The sequence below is a fragment of the Equus przewalskii genome, chromosome 3, assembly GCF_037783145.1.
Source record: "Equus przewalskii isolate Varuska chromosome 3, EquPr2, whole genome shotgun sequence".
Classification (NCBI taxonomy): domain Eukaryota; kingdom Metazoa; phylum Chordata; class Mammalia; order Perissodactyla; family Equidae; genus Equus; species Equus przewalskii.
The window spans coordinates 49,613,951-49,634,599 of NC_091833.1; the positions used below are offsets into that span (position 1 = coordinate 49,613,951).

Sequence of the window (20,649 nt, forward strand, 5' to 3'; positions counted from 1 at the left end):
CCATAAGTAGTAGCTCCTGTGTAAAGGTAGCTAAGCAATGTTTTGGCCACGGAATTAGACCAGGGGTCAAATCCCAGCCCTGTTCCGTACGAACTGTGAACCTTGGGGCCAGTTGCTTAACCCTCTAAGCCTTACCTATGAAATGAAGGTAATAATATCTAGTAATAATATTGGTACTGCCTTGTGAAAGTATTGTGAAAATTAAGATGAGGTTATCTATAAAGTATTTAGCAAAAACATAGCAATGTTAATTGCATTATTAGGACAGAAGGATGAATACTAATTCCTAAGGAGCTAGAAGACTTACTTGATCCATGGGAACGGAGCATGCAACCATTATTTTAATATTTAGTCTATAACAAGTTCTCAGACTTGAGTGTACTTACAGGCTACCTGGGTGGTTGTTAAAAATATGGATTCCCTAGACTCAGTAGGTCTGGGAAAGACTGTCCAAGAATCTGCAGTTTCAATTAATGTTCTGGTTGATTCTAGACTGTCCATGGAACATGTTTTAAGAAACCTTGTACTTTAATAAAAGCATTGAATTTAGGTCCCCTAACTATTGGTTAGATAATGTGAGATGAAAAGTTAGTAAGAGATAATCAAGTTGAACCAGGAACAAATGATAAAAGCAGGAATAAAGTATTTTGCCAAGAAGGGCAACTTTCAGATGTTTAATGACTTGTTATTTTCTTCCCTTTAACTTAGGATGTCTAAACAGGGACGAACGATCATCTTCTCCATTCATCAGCCTCGTTATTCCATCTTCAAGTTGTTTGACAGCCTCACCTTGCTGGCCTCGGGAAAACTAATGTTCCATGGGCCTGCTCAAGAGGCCTTGGGGTACTTTGCATCAGCTGGTATGGTTGACTTTTTTATGCAGTAAGATCTTTCATTACGAGGGTCCTGAAAGAGAACAAAGGAGGTCAGTGGGAGTGCTGTTTGATCTTGGAGTAGACATACCGTGAGTTCTGTCACTCCAGAACATCTTGGGTCAGTTTGGTGCTAGAATGGTTTTCTTCATTTTGTAGCATTAGCTTTTTACTTAGGTATCCTTCCTTTCCTGTTGGAGTATGCATGCCTCTGTGTGTATGAGTGTTTCTCCTGGGCCAAGATCAGTTCTGCTTCCCGGTTCTGGTGACCTTTTCCTGACAGTTCAATTAATATATTGGCTTCCTAGCCAGTTATTTGTTGGTTGAACATTTTTGGAAAGGGCTGATACCGCGGAATCATTTGTCTTCTTGACCATATAACAGATAAGGCTTTACCATTTGTTCCCCTTGCATGGGATGTTGGTTTACCTTGATGAGGGTTCGTGGAGATGCTACTTAATTTTCTAGTAATACTAGATTGCAGATTTAGGACTTGAGTGTGTGTGAGTGATAATACCAGTCAATAGAAAGGCTGGTTGTAAGTCTGACTTTGATGGGCCAACATTTCTGACAGTTCTGCACTGCCTGGTTCTATTTCAAATTCAAAGTTGTAATTTTTTTATGACTCACGTAGTCGGCTTCATTTTAGAGGTGTATGGTCATGGATGCTGCTTCATGATTCAAAATATAGTTTAAAATATTCCCTAGCTATCTTTCTTAATTTGTTTTTGTTTAATCTATCATTAAAACAGTCAAACATACATGGGTCTAGGGAGTCTGGGGGAGATGAATTTAAGAGTCAGACTACGGGCCAAGTTGAGTTCCGCTGATCATGCTGCAAGAAGTGGAGGTAAGCCTCCAGTGTGCAGTGCTGGTCACGTTTCCTTGAGAATGCTGCTCTGGTGATTTATTCTCTGTGTTGGAATTACAGTAGCCAAACAGCTGATAATTTGGACTTGAATTTAGTAGGTAGAGAAGCAGCCATTGCTGACGTGGGTCTTGGCATTCCGGCAGTCCCTAGGTGACCTCAGACGACAGAACACACCCAGGCCTCTTGTAGTCACAGTCCTGCTGTGCCCTAGCTGGCTTTGCTTGTTGCTTTGCTTTGAGGATCATTGGCCCTAGCTACAACATTTATTTTTCAAGTTGTATTTTTTTCTTGGACCTATATTTAGAGTTTAGAAGAATTTCTGATAAGCACCCGAGCATATTGATCGCTGTTTCAGGTCTCATGAATTATGATGTGTAAGGACCAAGCACTAATGCAAGACTTTCTGAGAGTCCGAGATTGGTTTGGAGTATATTTTTTTGCTGGGAGATAGAGAGTTGTTGAGATACTGTGTGACTGAATATATTAAAAGAAAGGGTAAATTAGCAAGGGGAAAAGAGAGAAAGAAGATGAGGGAGAAGTTGTTAGAGTCAGTCTCCTCCAGCTTCACCCTCTGAAAGTGAGTCCTCTTTATTTTCCAAGACCATCAAGTTTCGTGTACTTGAGTTGCCTTCTTTTGTAGGTTACCACTGTGAGCCCTATAATAACCCTGCAGACTTCTTCCTGGATGTCATTAATGGAGACTCTTCTGCTGTGTTATTAAACAGAGAGGACCCAGAAGGTGAAGGTATGTGAATCTGTTGAGAGTCACAGATTATTACCCAATAAAATTAGCTGGAGTTTAGCAATGCGGTAGCTCATTAAAATGTGCCTTCGAATTTATATTAATGCTGTCCTCTGATACCAGTAGTCTTAGTCCTTTCAGGCTGCTATAACAAAAATACCATGGACTAGGTGGCTTAAAGGACAAACAATTATTTCTCACAGTTCTGGAGGCTGGGAAGTCCGAGGTCAAGGCGCCGGCAGGTTTGATGTCCAGCTGGGGGCCACTTCCTGGTTCATAGACGGCCGTCTTCTTGTTGCCTCCTCACATGGTGGAAGGAGGCACACAAAGAGCTCTCTGAGCCACTTTTATAAGGGCACTGATCCCATTCATGAGGGTTCCACCCTCATGACCTAATCTTCTATCAAATGGCCCACTTCCAAATAGCATCACACTCGGGATTACTTTCAGCATATGAAATTTGAGGGGACACAAACAATTCAGTATACAGCACCAGCCGACACAGATTCTGTTGTTCATGAATGCTGTGTTTTTGATTTAATTTGCAAATGAGCATTTGTATGATGGTATCAGTTTTAAGGGTAGTTTCCATTAAAAAAAAGTGCCCATCTTATTTATATAGTGTTTTGAAATAAGAAACTTGGCAATTTATGCATTTGCACATAGAAGAAAGCAAGGATTAGGTTTTTATATTAGGACTTATAACTCCCTATGATAAGAAGTATGATAAAAGTATTAGGGTCCAAATATTATAGTTAGGAAAAGCTCACTGGGTTTGCTGGATCCATAAGTTTATGGAAGTAGGCCAATTAACCATGTATCTTTCTAATGTAAAAAGCAATGAGAGATCTAATAATTTTTTATACTCAAGCTTTAGAATTAAGATATTAAGGAAGAATCTAAGAAAGGGCTACAGAAAAATGGGCCATATCAGTTGTTATTTTGTTAATAATGTTTCCCTTCTTTATCTACTTTTATTCCAAAGCCAGGGAGACTGAAGAGCCTTCTCAGAGAGATTTGTCTCTCTTAGAAAAATTAGCTGAGTTTTATGGCAACTCTACCTTCTTCAGAGAAACGAAAGCTGAGTTAGATCAACTCTCAGGGGCTCAGAAAAGCAAGAAGAGCATAGCCTTCAAGGAGATCACCTATGTCTCCTCCTTCTTTCATCAACTCAAATGGATTTCCAAGCGTTCATTCAAAAACCTACTGGGCAATCCCCAGGCCTCTATAGCTCAGGTAACTGACAGATTCTTCTAATTATGCTGTGAAATACTCGTGTGGGAACTTTGGGTTCTGATAGAGTTTATCTTAGGAATTTGTTTATCTTCTACCCACCCTTCCATTTATTTATCCCCGCTCCATTTGGGATATAGAAATAGCCAATAGAACAAGTAAAACACAATTAAGTTTTTACTTATGGAAAACTTTTTTTAAGAATTTTTGTTGATTTAGGCAAGCTGTAGTGGATAATCTTTGTAGAAATATTTTTTTTTCAAAAATTGCAAAGTAAAGGAAATGTTTAGCTACATTTGGGGTTTTTTGTTAGCTGTCTGTGTTCATTCACCGATTCATTCAACAAGTGCTTACTGATCGCGTGCTGCATTTGGGAGCTTGCATCCAGCAGTGCAAAAATGGGGTCAACCTGGTTACTCATGATTCAACAGTGAGTCGACGTCATGGAGTTGATTCTTGAGTGTGTGTTTTGCAGCAGATTTTTTTACTTGGAAAGTAACTTAAATTTCTCTTGCCTCTAACAATGGTTTATAAGGATCTTCTCCAGTCACGTGGTAGTTCTAGGCAGGGCATGATTAGAATGTGGAGCTATTTCTAATACACCATGATTCTGCATCTTTTGGTGCTAGGCTTCCTTCAGAATGCAAACCCCGGGTCTAGTGCCTCTAGGTGGCCTGTTCAGCCTATTTGCCTCCTCAGTGAACTCACTTCCACAAAAGGAATCCCAGCAGTGTCCAGAGCTGTGGCCATCTCATAGAATAAGGACAGACTTGCATCTGCTTGGAAGGGCAACTCATGGTCAGATTTGTCAATACTGGACTGTTAGCTTAGGACGGGAGGAGGCATACCTTTTTGTAAAGGGCCAGATAGTCAGTACTTTAGTCTTTGCAGGCCATGTGCTCCTTGTCTCAGGTAGTCAACTCCGCCATTTTATTATTTATTTATTTTTGAGGAAGATTAGCCCTGAGCTAACATCTGCCGCCAATCCTCCTCGTTTTGCTGAGGAAGACTGGCCCTGAGCTAACATCCATGCCCATCTTCCTCTACTTTCTATGTGGGACGCCTACCACAGAATGGCTTGCCAAGCGGTACCATGTCTGCACCCGGGATCCGAATCTGCGAACCCCGGCCACTGAAGCAGAACATGTGCACTTAACTGCTGTGCCACCGAGCGGGCCCCTCAGCTCTGCCATTTTAGTGAGAAAGCAGCCATCGATCGTACATAAGCAAATGATCTTGGCTGTGTTCCAGTAAAACTCCATGGACACTGGAATTTGAATTTCACATAATTTTCAAATGGCAAGAAATAGTCTTTCTTTCAGCTGTTAAAAAAATGGTCAAAACTATTCTTAGCTCATGGGTTGAACAGAAATAGGCAACAGGCCCTGTTTGGCCTGTGGGGTAGGTTTAGGGCTTTTAATCTTCTATGAATGTCATTTATTCTCTAAGTATTTGAATGAGGAGCTATTAAAATGTGTTATGGTTTCTTGCTGATAATCTTCATCAGCAGTCTGACAGCCACACTTAGTCATTTACATGACTCAGACTTTGCTTCTGATATTTGGAAGATCTTGGTGTGAATGGATTATCCGTATAGGAAGGTTTAATGCTCATTTCCTCAGCCAAGGGTTTTCTGATTAAATCAATTTGGAAAACACTATCTTGTCTCTTGGAGATTCATTGTTTCATTAGCATGTTTAGCATTTGACTAGGTATTAATTTTTTTAATGAAGGCCATAAACATCCCCTCAGAACTCACTTTGAGAAATGTTAGTAAACACATTTGACGAAAGACAGAATAACATTAGGGACTTTCTTCTTTTGGTTCTGTTCAAAACAGAGGCCAGATGTACAGAACTCGTAGAATATCTCTTTGCCTGCTCCGTTGAGCAATGTTTAGTTTGCCTGTTTTTCTTTTCCTTAATGCAAGAAAGAATAACAGACACACCTTGTAAAAGCATGGCCAAAGTACGGGATTAATCATTTTGTCAAGTGTTTGAAGGCTGACTTTGAAAATACTTTTTAGAACTTTGCTACCTTTAGGAAACATCTGTTAGTGTAAGATACCAAGTTGAATGCAAAAGAAACAAAGCACGGAAGTGTCCAATTTAAATGAAATTCTGAATATTCTTCAGGTTACACTGTGTGAAGGTGTAGACATGTATACATGTGCATACATGTTGATGGAGTTATGATCCTTTGTTTTGCAAGCTTGATTTGTTGACATGAAGCACAATGTGTTCTGAAGGTAATTAAAATATGCCAGGATAACAGATTTTTTTTTCAAATTTCTGGCTGTCTTATTTAGCAAGGGAAATTTTAAGGAATCACAGATCATGTTCTTTCTACACTGTGGTCTTCACAGAGCTTGATCCTGTTTTTCAGTTTGGTTTGCTTCATGCCAGCAGTGCACTTGACATGTTACTTCAAGCCTCGATACCAGTGCACTATTGTAGCGCTAAGACTGTTTTTTTGAACCTTGAAGGTTCTAAGGCATATGGTGGGATATTTTGTTTTCTTTCAATTACTATTTCTTATATTTAATATGATATAAAAGTATAGTAAGTAGAATTTCCTTAAATAAATTATATCATAATATAGCCCTTAACACTTTGCTTATAGAAGTGTCCTTAAGTGACAGTTTACCAATCTTAAAAACAAAAGTGATGTTTATCCAGTCTTCTTAGGGGTCATCAAACAGATTGAGTCAGTGAAGGTAGGAAAGAGTGGCAAAGAATTGGCAGCTTAGTTCTAACTGTTGGCTGTGGGCCCTACGGGCTGAGGTTGCTGGAGAAGCAGTGACAGCAGAATGGGTAATGGAAGCAGTTGGGTGCCTTCACAGAAAGCTGGCTGAATGCCTTGGTGATGGAGACAATGCACTTTTCCGGTGCAGGCGTGGACTCCCCACCCAGGTCCGATAGACAGGCCCCAGCCCACTCTTCCTTCCTTAACATGCAAAGTTCCATTGTTACAATTTATTTATGTAGTGCTTTAAAAATTTTATTTATTTTTAATGTTAAGAATAAAGACATCTTGTTTTTACTTGAACCTCTTGAAATATAAAACTATGCATGTTCACTAGCACAAAGGTTGAGAGTTCAGGTCACTTAATTTTATTCCCCAAACTACTTTCCTAGGCACTTGTGTTGTTCTGCCACATTCCCAGGCCCAGTAGCCTGAACTGGACCCTGAACTGGTGGTGCCTGGTGTAGCACTGGGAGAAATCTTGCTTTTCCAGTAGTCTCCTTTGTTCTCCTGTTAGTCTTCCTAACACTCAGATGATTTTCTACTTTAATTTAGAGAGCAGTCTAATAACATACACTGTTTTATATTCTCCCAAGGACCTTGGCCAAGCCATTTAAAGGATCTCAATGGAGAGATTTGATGATGTAGCCATATATTATAATAATAAATGGTGTGTTAAGTTTTCACCTTTAATTGAAACTGTTTTTTCTTTTCAAAAAGATAATTATAACAGCCATCCTGGGACTGGTTATAGGTGCCATTTTCTATGATCTAAAAATGGACTCTGCAGGAATCCAGAATAGGTAAGTAAATTCAGATCTTGATTTTGAGAAATTGCTGTCACTTTTTTCAAGCGTAGGAAAAATGCACTAAGAATTGGAATTTGAGACAAGTACAGAGTAAATTGAGGAGTAGGATAAGTCAGTGAGCTGAAAGCTGAACTGGTGAGTTAATTTTCATATAGGTATATATATATGTAGTGGTAAAATAGACAGAACATAAAATTTACCCTCTTTCCCAGGTTTAAGTGTACAGGTCAGTGGCATTAATTACATTCCCATTGTTGTTCAACCAGCGGGACTGTCCAACTCCAGAGCTTTTCTCATCTCCCCAAACTGAATCTCCGTACCCAGTGGACAATAACTCCCCAGTCCCCCTTCCCTAGCCCCTGGAAGTCCCCATTGTACTTTCTGTCTCTGAATTTGACCACTCTATGTACCTCTTATAAGTGGAATCATACAGTATTTGTCCTTTGGCGACTAGCTTATTTCCCTTGGCATAATGTCTTCAGGGTTCATCCATATTGTATCATGTGTCAGAATTTCTTTCTTTTAAAAGGCTCAATAATATTCCACTGTATGGATAATACCATATTTTGTTTATCCATTTATCTGTCCATGGACATCTGGGTTGTTTTCACATTTTGGCTGTTGTGAATAATGCTGCTGTGAACGTGGGTGTACAAATAAACATCTGTTTAAGTCTCTGCTTTAAATTCTTTTGGGTTTATACCCAGAAGTGGAATTACTGGATCATTTGGTAATTCCATTAATTTTTTGAGGAACCGCCATCCTGTCTTCTGCAGCAGCTGCACCATTTTGCATTCCTACCAGCAGTGCAGAAGGGTTTCAGTTTCTTCCCCAGCTTTGCCAATTCCTGTTCTTTTCTTTTTGTTTTTTTTTTAAAGATTTTATTTTTTCCTTTTTTCTCCCCAAAGCCCCCCGGTGCATAGTTGTATATTCTTCGTTGTGGGTCCTTCTAGTTGTGGCATGTGGGACACTGCCTCAGCGTGGTTTGATGAGCAGTGCCATGTCCGCGCCCAGGATTCGAACCAACGAAACACTGGGCCGCCTGCAGCGGAGCGGGCGAACTTAACCACTCGGCCACGGGGCCAGCCCCTATTTTCTGTTTTTTTTAAAAAAATAATTGCCACCCTAATTGGTATGAAGTGTTATCTCGTTGAGGTTTTCATTTGCATTTCCCTAATGGTTAGTGTTGTTAAGTATCTTTTCATGTGCTTATTGATCATTTGCATATCTTCTTTGGAGAAATGTCTATTCAAATCCCCTGCCCCTTTTTAAATTGGATTCTTTTTTTTTTTATTGTTGAAGTATAAGAGTTCTTTATTCTAGATATTAACTCCTTATCAGATACAAATTTGCAAATATTTCCTGCCATCCTGTGGGTTGTCTTCTCACTTCTGAGAGTGTCCTTTGATGCACGAAAGTTTTAAACTTTGACACAGTCCAGTTCTAGTTTATCTATTTTTTTCTTTTCTTGCCTGTGAGTTAATTTCCTTTCTGTTTTTTGATTTATTTGATGTGGGGAGGTAGATGGGACTCAATCTTTTCTGTTATGTGGTTAGCACTTAATGTTAGTTTACCTTACCTCGTTTTAGGCGTACAGTGCCCCTAAAGATACTGTTTCACGATGAGACTTTGTGATGGAGTCTAGCACGCTCTGAATAGACGTCAGCCTCACAGCCCGCAGTCTCCTTGGGCTTCGTGTAGGAAGAGCCGCTCTGTGCCAGGCTCTGTGCTCCGAGCTTTACACTCACAGTCTCAGGTTACCCTCCTGGCCAGAGAGGGGAATGGTGTTATCCTCATTGTACCATTGAGAAAAGTTGCAGTAACTTAAGTTGAGTCTGTTTTGATGTCTGGAAAAGGGTGATTATTTATGAAAGAAGGAATAAGTATCAAGGTCAATTCCTCACTCAGGTAAATTAAAATATCTCCTGCATGGAGTCAGATAGTGTTACTTTACTGTGAGATGATTATTGTAGCTCTTTTCCAGAGTTATATCATTGCTTTTCTCTTTGCCTTCCCTGAGGGCTTTCTTCTCTGGCTTGTTTCCAAAGTTGCTAGTGGTTGATGGTTTGTACCCTTTGTAAAGTCCATATTTTCACCAAGCACAGATTATATATCGTAGGATCTAGAGCCTGTGGACCTTTTGTGTTGTGCAGTGGGAAGCATTTGGGAAAAATATATTGGGAAACCTGTTATCAATTGGAATTTTAAAGAAGAACTGGAAATCTAGCCATTAAAGCTCTTGGTAGAAGAATCCAGAAAAATGAAGAGCTTTAGCTATTTCTTCAAATGTCTTAGGGAGAAATAGGGCATTGGATTTATTTTAATTTGTGTTTTTGACTTAAGCTTGCTACCACTTTTTCATCGTTTGAAATTGCTTGAGAGGCTAGTAGTTTGGTTCCCTTCTTTGGGAATGAATTATCCCAGAGAGATGCTCTCTTTGCTCCTTCTCTGACTGGTAAACTGACAAGCTGGGTTTTAATCGCATGTAGAGTATGAGCTTCTTTGACCTAATAATTGCATTATAGGGTTGTGGTGATAGCTAAACCAATTAATGTATATTAAGAAAAGAGATATTTATAAAAAAATTTGAAACAATAAGTAGATATTACAGACATGGATTACCACCTCGAAAAGAATTATAATACATTAAATTCTTTAACAATAAAAACTGTATTCACTATAAAATAAATTATCTTATGATTTAGAAGGCATTTCACTATCTACTGGTTCAGAATCATTATGAACGTTATTGTACCATTAGATATAAGACTTATTACAAATTGAGCTGAATTGCTGCTGTGTCCCATGTTTCTGAAATTAGCTTTTACTTTGATATTAGGCTTTTTTGTGCACAGAAGTTTGCATAGCTGCTTGTGAAGTAGGCCTGGCTATTTTCTATTCATTAATTATTGTATAAACATATACTTTTAAAACAGCCTGTTCCGTAAGTTCTTTATTTTTTTGGTGTTAAAAACAATTCTGAGTGTCTATGGCTTCTTTCTTTCTTTTTGGGATTGTACGCTTGGGTTTACATGTTTTAAAACATTCTCTTATTTTTGTGTCATTTAAATGATGTGCCACTTTATCCCTTTCAGTTTCAACTCACATCCTGAATGTCAGTTAAATTATTAGTCTGTGAAGGGAGGCCCAACACTGCTTTAGGGATGTTGGCGTGCTTTCATAAAATCCATGTTTCTATTGAAGTGGAGATTAGCTGTGTACTTTCCTTTTTTAAACCTTAATTATTTTATTGAGAAAGAAGCATTAATAGTCTTCCTTTTCATACAGTTGCACAAATTAATTTTTCCTTTGTAAGCATCACTTTATTTTCTTTGTTGAGCACGTTGGAAACCGTGTTGGGGATGTGTCATGGAGGATAACATGAAGGCTCTGCTGACGGTTGTGTGGTGGATGTGTATATGTGATAAGGTGTTGGCAGAGGTCTCCCTCCGCTTCTTTGATTTTGCCACCTCGTGTCTTAGATTCTTCTTTACTCAACTTTTAAAAATTGGCCAATAAAGGTTTTTAACCGTTGCAGGCTTTATTTGACTCGTCGTTTCTTTGTTTGGACATAAGAATGGTACTTGGTGTTTTTGCTAGTTAAAATTCAAGGTGATAGTATTTTTATGACCTATGTAATCGTCAGCATGGCTGCCTAGCAAAGAACCACAGAGTGGGTGCTTAAACAACAGAAGTATATTTCTTACAGTTCTGGAGATGGTTGGGTTCTGACGTGGGCCCTCCTCTGGCTTGCTGCCTTCTTGCTGTGTCCTCGCATGGCAGAGAGAGCTCTGATGTGTCTCTTTTTTCTTCTAAGGGCACTAATCCCATCATGAGGGCGCTATCCTCATGACCTCATCTAAACCTGATTGCCTCCCAAAGACACCATCACTAAACATCATCACGTTGAGAGTCGGGGCTTCAGCATGGGAACTGGGGGCACACAGTTCAATCCATAGCAGCCCAGGACTGGGAATTTCAAACTGTCCTGTACACAGTTCCTGGGGTACACTGTGGAGACGCAGGGGTCCGGGAGAGACCCGATGGGGCTCATACTTCCTCTCTGTTTTAGCCAGAACAGTTGTCTGCCTAACGTGGTATGAGGAAAGAACTTTGCGGTTAGAAAATTGACCTCAGAAGGTTTGATCGATTGTGGTGCTTTTGTTCCCTTTCTCTCATCGCAGAGCTGGGGTGCTCTTCTTCCTGACGACCAACCAGTGTTTCAGCAGCGTGTCGGCCGTGGAGCTCTTCGTGGTGGAGAAGAAGCTCTTCATGTGAGTAGCTGTCTGTTCCAGGAAGGGGCCTTCCATTATCAGGGCTGTTGATCACACTGATCACATCCAGAATCAGGCCACGATCGGTTCCTAGGGGTTGCCGATGTTGATGGTGAAAAAGCAGCCAGAGTCTGAGAGGAAAATATGAGGGTCTGATACCAAGGGAGAAAGGAGTCTTAAGATTAGGACATAGCTAGGAAATCCAAATGCTGCAGAGAAAGCAAGCAATAAAGAGGCTGAAAGGATCTTTTATTTTTAGCAAATAAGAAGTCATGATGACCTTCACAAGCGGTTTGATGGGCTTGGTAGAGAGAAAGGCATGGATTGAGGAGCAAATTGGAAGTGGGGAGATAAAATTGACAGAGAATGTAGACTAAGCTTAGCCCTCAATGGAAGGGAACAGAAAGCGAGAGAGGACAGCCTTAAAATAAAGAGCGGGCTGTTTTGTTTCTTGTGTTTTTCAACGTTGGCAGAGATTTGCCCGTATTTACATGCTGAGGAAAGGAGTCATTAGAGAGGGAAAGAATGAAGGTGTTGGTGGAAGAGTTTGGAGTTACAGGAGCAAGATGTCAGGAAGAGGAGGGGTCTAGAACTTCAGAGGGGAGAAAATAGGATTTGATAGCTGACGGGCTGTCTGGTTGGCAGGCATGATCACTAACGGAAGAAGTGCTGTTTTCGTCTTTTATCATGAGAGTGGAAGAAGTAGGAAATTTAGTGATCGAAGCTGCGCTGGGGGGCTTGGGGATGGCCATGCCCCCTGCGTTGGTGGGCTTCTTCATAATCAGAAGTTGGGAGAAAGAGAAGTCTCTCTGATTACTGAGATCAGCTGCTGACATGCTGGTCTGCAAGGAGAGCCGTTGTCGTGGGAGATGCAGAACCTGGCTACCTGGAGTGGGTGGGTGTTCCGAGGGCAAAGTGGGCGGTGTGCGGAGGGGGCTCTGTGATGAGAAGAGGGCTCATTGCACAGAGCTCCTCCGGGATGACGTCCTAGGACAGTGGGTGCCTGAAGCTGACAGGGATGTAGGGTGGCGGGTTAACCTCAAGGATGTGAGAAGCAGTAGGTGTTAAACCCCTGGTGGCAGCAGAAATCTGTCAAGCAAGTGGTTTAATCACCTGGCTTGTGCCTTCTCAAGCTAATGTAGGATGTATGATATGAGTTTTTGTTCTTTAGACATGAATACATCAGTGGATACTACAGAGTGTCGTCTTATTTCCTTGGAAAACTGTTATCTGATTTACTGCCCATGAGGATGTTACCAAGTATCATATTTACTTGTATAACATACTTCTTGTTAGGTAAGCAATAAGACAAAATGTCTGTGCCTTTAGTCGTGGATATGAGGGGATGCTAATTTCTTTCTGCAAACATGTTTTGGTTCTGAAAACTATAAACTGAGCCATGAGATATGGGAGCATCTACCCATTGTGCACGTTCTGAAATAACTATCTCTGAGGACGTTTTTGTCACAACTTTGCCCAAACCAAACTTTTAAACTATTTATAAAACTATATTTTACTGAGAGATGCTGTGTGTCATGTACAAGTATGGAAAGAATTCATAAAACTGTTTGAGACTGTGCTGGAGGAGCTGGAGCTGGGATGTGTATTACCTGTCTGTTTATATTGTGTGTATGTGTGTATATATATATCTGAAGATGGGGAAAGATAATGACTTGGGGCTTTGGTTTAATAAAAATACTTATTTGATAGATGTAGATTCATGTGTGCATTGTGTTTAGGCTTCACTCAAGCTCATTGCATCAGAATTTCCATATATTTTACTGATGAAACACACCAGAAATATGCATATATCTTTTTGAGAAAACACCATAGGAGGAGATCCACTGATTGAGTTTATTTAGACTTCTATTTTACAAATAAGAAGTGTGTCATAAAGAATTAGCCATAAAACCTAGATCCTCAGACTCCTGGCTGGTGATCTCACGGCCATTCCAGATTTTCAGATTGAATGACCCATAATAGTAGCCTGTTATATTTTATGAAGTAGTTTTATGAAACTTCGTTAACCCCATCCTCAACCCCAGAGTTCTGTGGTACTTCTTCTCAGGAGACTAGAGTCCTGGAGCTCTCCTCCAGATATTAAAGCCACTGGGAGGGCACGTAATCCTCATCTCCCAGTTTCTTCACTAATGTAATGCAGTTACAGCAAACAGAAAGTAATGTGGTAACATCTGGACAAAACAAATGTGCTCTTGGCAAGTTTCCTTCTTAGAAGAGAAGGCAGTAGAATTTTGGTCAATTGTGTTGCCTGCTGCTCTCCATCTCAGACACTCAGAAATTGTGAATTACACATAAGGGAGCCTAGGTGTACATGGAAAAGTGCTTATGCAGTAAGTATAAAAAGAACACCGTGTGATAATTTTATAGGGTTATATGGGGGGGGGACAATGAAATTGGTGATCCAGGGTGGTTGGATAGGGGATCAATTTTTTTCGTTTTGATATTAGTTTCTCAAAGTAGTATATTGTTATCTGCACAATTCAACAATCCCAAATACACAGTGACCTAGGCAGTGGGATTAACCCCCTCTTTTCTTCCTAAGGACTGAAACCAAAGGTGGAGGCTTTCTTCATCATGATGTTTACCCTTATGATGGTGGCTTATTCCGCCAGTTCTATGGCACTGGCTATAGCAGCAGGTCAGAGTGTGGTATCCATCGCAACACTTCTCATGACCATCTGTTTTGTCTTTATGATGGTGAGTTGGAACTGTGCTTCTCTGAGAAATAGTTTTTTCCCCTTGTTCCCTCCCACAAATCACCTGTCATGTAAAACCTGCTTTGAGGATTCTGTCAATGGGACTCTTTGCTTTAAGGAGGCCATGTATTGAAGGATAGCTTATATTCGAGAATGTACCAGATTTTTCTTGAACTTTAGTTAACATTTTGTTAGAAATGAGCTTTTAAAAGATGCTTTTTGGTGACATATAGTGAAACCTTGATAAATTGGAACTTCAAAAACCAGAAAAATTTTGATTGGAAGATTCCCTCATAAAAACAACAGGTTAGTTGCCTGACTTCTGTGCTGGCGTTAGAGAACTGCTGGCTCGATTAACTAGCAGCTGAGACAGTCTGGTTGGATCTTCTGCTCTCCAAGGGGAAAGCTAAGCTCCATGAGAAACAGAGCAGTATGTGGCATGGCTAGTCTATCTTGGGTCCCTCCTGTATTTTGAAAGGAGTGTTTTAAAAATATTGGAAAATTCCAGAGTCCACGCAGCACTAGGTCCCCTCCTATCTGGGTTGCTGACATTCTCTTAAATCAATATGTTTCTGCTTACCTTTTTTTTTTTTCCCAAATGGTTACTTAGTCTTAACCCTATGTGCCCCTAAATTGTGCATGCACGTAGATGAATCGGCAGGCGAAGGGAACCACTTGCCACATTTCCCCAGCTACATCCAGGAAATAGGAATGCTTAGCCCATTTGTTTAATTCATGTGTCCTTTCTGCTAGAGTAGGAATAGGAGTAGATGTCTTTAAAAGGTACATAATTAGCACAAACTCTTGCCTAAGTGTAATTCTGCCATTTCTGAGTTTGAAAACTATTAATCTAAACATTATTGAGAAAGTGATAAACCTTGTGTAAATTTCCTGTAATGTCATCCAATAAATGTCCTTCAATATAGAAAAATGTTTTGTTTCGTATATTAGATGCTTTGATTTATTATTATTTAAAGGTTTGCATATAGAACTTTAAAAACCAGTCATAAAATTGTATTTTACTCAGATGCTGCTGGTTATATGTTAAGCGCTTGGCTAGACCAAGTTTAAAAATATGTAGTTACACCAGCAATATTGTCATTGTTGTGCCCATCCCAGCATGCCTAGTACCAGTTAGAAGTTTTATATAAACCTCTTCTTCTTTTTTTTTTTTAAAGATTGCCACCTGAGTTAACATCTGTTGCCAATCTTCTTCTTTTTCCTTCTTCCTCTTCTCCTCAAAGCCCCCCACTACGTAGTTGTATATTCTAATTGAGTGCCTCTGGTTGTGCTATGTGGGACACCACCTCAGCATGGTCTGATGAGTGGTGCCATGTCCGTGCCCAGGATCTGAACTGGTGAAACCCTGGGCCACTGAAGTGGAGTGCGCAAACTTAACCACTTGGCTACTGGGCTAGCCCCTGGACCTCTTCTTATGTAGCCATCTCTTACTGGGATCTCCATTGTGATACTGTTTTGTGGTAGCTTTACATGAAAATATTGACCATATTTTATACTGCATGTCACCACATAGTGCTGTGTATCAGTTCTAGGCTTTGGGTTAAGTATGCATTCTGAACCCCAAAGTATTGCTAAAGTCAGATGGAGATAGAATGCAAACCCTTGTAAATAACAGATCTCACCGTGTTGTGGAAGTAGAGGGAGCATGAGATGCTCAGGACCTATTCTGTTTTATTTATTGGTGGGAACATACTGTGGTTGTCTCATTTGAACAGTCAGTACTTATTGACCACCCATGGTGTGCAGTTAGAGAGAAAGTAAAAGCCTGGACAATGCAGGATCTTCCAATTAAATGAAATATACATTATAGGTATATTGTCATTCCTTTAAAACCATAAACAGCCTCAGCTATAGAGAGGTATACACATGCAGAGAGGATATGGTAAGTCTTTAGAGTAGTGGAAGGAATTTCAAGAAAGAGTTGGTCTTAGCAGAAATGTTTACAAGGTTCTAGGGGACTTAAAGAGGGTATTCTCTAGAATTCATGAGATCACTCCACCTGTTCTAATTCTTGGTATATGCTTTTCCTAGATATTTTCAGGGCTGTTGGTAAATCTCAGAACTGTTGTGGCTTGGCTCTCGTGGCTTCAGTACTTCAGCATTCCTCGATATGGCTATGCAGTAAGTTTTCCTTGTCTGTCATGTGACTAAGTCATTGTTCCCAAGCTAGGAACAAGCAAAATAAAGCCTAACCATCTCTTGTCCACAGCCCTGAGCTGTGAAAGTCTCCCATACAAGAATTTCCTTTTAGGAGGAATGGATGAGAATTTTCTATTATTTTTGGTTAACATAAGGCCAAAGGTCACCTTGGTAGTCACTTGGCATTTCTCCAGTCACCCTGTTGTTTGAGGAGGTGAAGGGTGGGGAGATAACTCATAGTGAATGAGGAAGACTGACTAATTGATATTTAAAAATAGAGTTCATTTCAGTTCAATAAGGAAATAAATGAGAGGATGAGAGCCTAAAATACATATTTGATGTTGAAAGGGAAATTATAAGAAAAACAAAGACCATGTAATACTTACGGCCTATTGGCTTTAGAAAGTGAATCAACTGCAAAGAAAACTGTCTTAATATAGCCTAATTGACTTTCTAACTCCCAAGAATTATTGTTGGTTTTGATGAAAACAAACAAGAACAATACAAAATAATGTTACTATAAATTAACAATAGTTATCCAGTACCACTGTATCATTTTAATTATAGAGTTTATGGTGTTATGACATTGAGAGAGAAGAAAGGAGCTACGGGATAATAGCCAGAGTCTCCCCTCTTGGCCAAATACTTTGCTTCCCTTTGATTAGACGCCAAAATCCCAACCCCAGGCCTCTTGATTTCCAGGGAGAATAATTTTAGTTGCTTTGGTGTGACAAAGACTATGAATGTGAAGCTTGGTTTATTTTTAGAAATGACAATAAGATTACACTAGGAGGACGTGATCGGGCTAATTCTTTGGAAACTTTTTGAAATTTACCTTGCCCTGCTCCCTCTTGTGTTACAGGCTTTGCAGCATAACGAATTTTTGGGACAAAACTTCTGCCCAGGACTCAATGTAACAGCAAATGATACCTGTAGCTATGCAACGTAAGTTTGCATTCAGTGTCCTCGTGGGGTTTCTTACTGTTGTGTGATGTAGAGAGGCCGCTGGCTTGGAGTTGCTATGAGTCCTCTCAGGGACACTGTCTTGTCTGAGCCTACATTTTCTTATCCATGAGGTGAGTTGTGGGACACGAAATTGCATGTGAAAGTGCTGTACGACTCCTCGGTATTCTATGATTAAAATTGTATTTAAATTGGAGAAATGTTTCTTATGTATTGTTTGTTTGGGACCTTTTAAAACATCCTTTTGCTGTTTTGATTGTGGATTTCAGTTTTAATTTTCAGAACATCTGAATTTGTAATGAGCTGCTTTGATATTTTAGCGAGGTGTCTGAACTGTACAGATTATGTGAAAAGCGTGTGGGTCCATGAACTTGAGGATTCCCGTGAAACAGCCCAGGGCTGGTAGTGAGAGCTGACAGGGCAGCTGGAGCACAAAGGGAGTGAGCATTTTCCTGCCATAATCCTGGCACTTGCCTCTTCCTCCTGCATTTAGAAGACATCATGACATCAAAGTCTGCCCAGTTATTATTATTATTATTTTTTTAAAGATTGGCAGCTGAGCTAACAACCATAGCCAATCTTTTTCTTTTTTTTTTCCTGCTTTTTTTCTCCCCAAATCCCCTCGGTATATAGTTGTATATTTTTTGAGTTGTGGGTCCTTCTAGTTGTGGCATGTGGGACGCCGCCTCAGCATGGACTGATGAGCGGTACCATGTCTGCACCCAGGATCCGAACCAGTGAAACCCTGGGCTGCCGAAGCGGAGCGCGGGAACCTAACTGCTCGGCTACGGGGTGGCCCCTATTATTATTATTTTTGAACTGACTTGGAATACTCCCTATTGAAGGGTAGGTCCTCTAAAGAAAGAAACACATATTTCAGTAAGCTGAGAAGGAAATCTCACTTTTTGCATTATGTCAATAAAACAAATGCAGATTTTAATAAAATTAGAGGATGTTGCTTCAAAACTGGAGTGACACTTTTCCTTTTCGATGATTTTGGTTAATGGTTTAATTTTGATACATTAATTAATGAAGAAAAAGGAATGCTAGTCTCCTAAATGTCATGACCATTCAAGTAGAATAGAAATAATGCTTAATAAGAGGACAGATTGCTATATTGAAGTATTGCCAGAAAACTTTTGTGAAGAGAGTTTTCTTCATCCTGCCCACTCCCTTTCTTTTCATATGAGTATGACATTTTTTTTGGAACTGCTAAATTCCGAGAGTTGCAGAAAAATGGTACCAGGCAATAATTGTGGCTGTGCCCAGCATTTTTAGTACCAGGTGCTGTTCTAACCTGTCATAGGACTACTCTATCCTGCTCTCTTCCAACGACCAGCAAGGCTTACACCTGATAACTGGGCCTGCTGGCGTTGTCTTGAGCTGAGCCTCTGTGATGCTCATTCTAGTCTTGGTGCAAGAGCTGATGGAGTGCAACTCCGGCAGGAAGACCTTACTCGCCTCTTTGCCTCGCTTTAGAATTCTTAGCCTGTGTTCTTTTGCATGGCTGATTTGTGGGTAATGAGTTGTATAAAGAGCTTTGATCATCTTTGTAAGGGCCCTTGATGTCATCTGTTCAAGCTGAGGTTTTCCCCATCGGGAGTAAATGAAAAATTACTTGATTAAAGGTTCTGCCCTTTGAGGAAAGCAGCATCATAGATTTGGAAACAAATGAATTTGGAGAGGCTAGCAACTTGGTTCACAGTGTGAGTCCGTGAACTTTGCCAAGTTCCTTAAACCTTAGTCTCTTCATCTTTTAAATGTGTATAATATCTGCCCCATTGCGCTGTTTTAGGGGTTAACTGAACTATTGTACGCAGGTTCTTAGCACAGTATCTAGTAGAATTGTAAGCACTCATTGACTGTGACCCTATTAGATATGAAGGGATAGTTATTTAAGACTTGGTAACCTATAGGCTTCTTGAACTAAGGAGCAGTGAATGTACTGAGTAAAATTTGACAGATGACGAGAATGAAGTCATGTTCTTTTTTCTGTTGAATTTCAGATGTACCGGTGAAGAGTTTTTGGAAAACCAGGGCATCGATCTGTCACCTTGGGGCCTGTGGAGGAATCATGTAGCCTTGGCATGCATGATCGTCATCTTCCTTACAATTGCCTACCTAAAACTGTTGTTTCTTAAAAAATATTCTTAAATTCTTCTTTAATTTACACGATCTATCCACACATTAAAAAGGGAGCACCTTGATTTATTATTTTAAGTCTCCAGTGAAGTGTTGTTGTCGTCTTCTTTTCATTTGCCATCATACTGTTGTTCAGCAAGAATTATTTTCAACGGAAACATTCCTAGAAATCACAGTGAACTGAATTATACATGAAGGAGGCCAAGGCGTAAACTAGTGATATTATGTCCTGCACAATAATAAATAACGAATGTATAAGTGCTGTAGCGGAAGTAGAAAAATCTAAACTATGTTGAAAATACCCAGTGTTACTTATAGGATTAAAAAGCCATTGTGATAGAAAAAGCTTTGATAAGCCTTTTAAGGTTACTAGAATGTACTGTTTTTTCTCTCTAGTGGAATATGAGTATCTCAGGGATCTCGGCTGGACCTTTGGCCTGTTGGTGTAGAGGGCCTGGAGTCAGGTGACTTACCCTTTCTGGGTAGTTGATGGTTTATGACCTGGGTTGCATCTGAGTCGCCTCAAATACAGATGTCGGGGCCCCTCGAGCCCTCCCACATCGGTGTCCGCAGGGCTACCTCCGTAAAGAACTGTTCACACCGTAATTTCCAACATCCTTCCCAGCTCTGAAGATTCTAGACTTAACTGTTATAACTGGCTCCATCAAGGTTTTCGTTTTCCCTACATATACATCTCATTTATTGACACATCTTGTCTTCATTCTAACCTTTACCGGCAATAGGGAAATGTTTTTTTAACTTCTTTTTTATTGAAGGGTGATGTAGGGGAAAGTACAGTTCAATGAACTATCATAAAAGGAACAGACCACGCGACCACCAATCTGGGTCAAGAAATAGGACATTACCAGCGACGGCAGCCCCCTTGTGCCCTTCTCCCAATCACTGCTTCCTGCCTTCTCTCTGGGTATGTTTGAAATGATGCTTGTGTGCTCCCCTCTGTTGCTGTGTTATCAGAACGTCACTACAGCAGTTTTGTGTTCTGTGTGCACAGGCACATCCTTAATTAAGTGTCCTCTCCTCCTTTTAATAAACTTAATTTTGGAATAATTTTAGCTTTAGAGAAAAGTTGCAAAGATAATGTGGAAAGTTCTCTATATACC

General features: G+C 40.1%; 1 protein-coding gene across 12 annotated transcripts in view; it reads left to right on the plus strand.

Annotated features, from left to right (window-relative positions):
- The window catches only part of ABCG2 (ATP binding cassette subfamily G member 2 (JR blood group)), a 130,705-nt gene extending 111,105 nt beyond the window's left edge, over window positions 1-19,600 (plus strand). For all 12 annotated transcript variants that reach the window (XM_008523682.2, XM_008523678.2, XM_008523679.2 and 9 more), the window contains 10 exons: window positions 709-860; window positions 2,384-2,488; window positions 3,471-3,721; window positions 7,184-7,266; window positions 11,457-11,546; window positions 12,718-12,842; window positions 14,110-14,264; window positions 16,316-16,405; window positions 17,286-17,368; window positions 19,393-19,600. In XM_008523682.2, coding sequence (XP_008521904.1) covers window positions 709-860; window positions 2,384-2,488; window positions 3,471-3,721; window positions 7,184-7,266; window positions 11,457-11,546; window positions 12,718-12,842; window positions 14,110-14,264; window positions 16,316-16,405; window positions 17,286-17,368; window positions 19,393-19,540 — 1,282 coding nt within the window. In that variant the 3' untranslated portion in view covers window positions 19,541-19,600. The remainder of the gene's footprint in view (window positions 1-708; window positions 861-2,383; window positions 2,489-3,470; window positions 3,722-7,183; window positions 7,267-11,456; window positions 11,547-12,717; window positions 12,843-14,109; window positions 14,265-16,315; window positions 16,406-17,285; window positions 17,369-19,392) is intronic.
- Window positions 19,601-20,649: the final 1,049 nt, after the last annotated feature.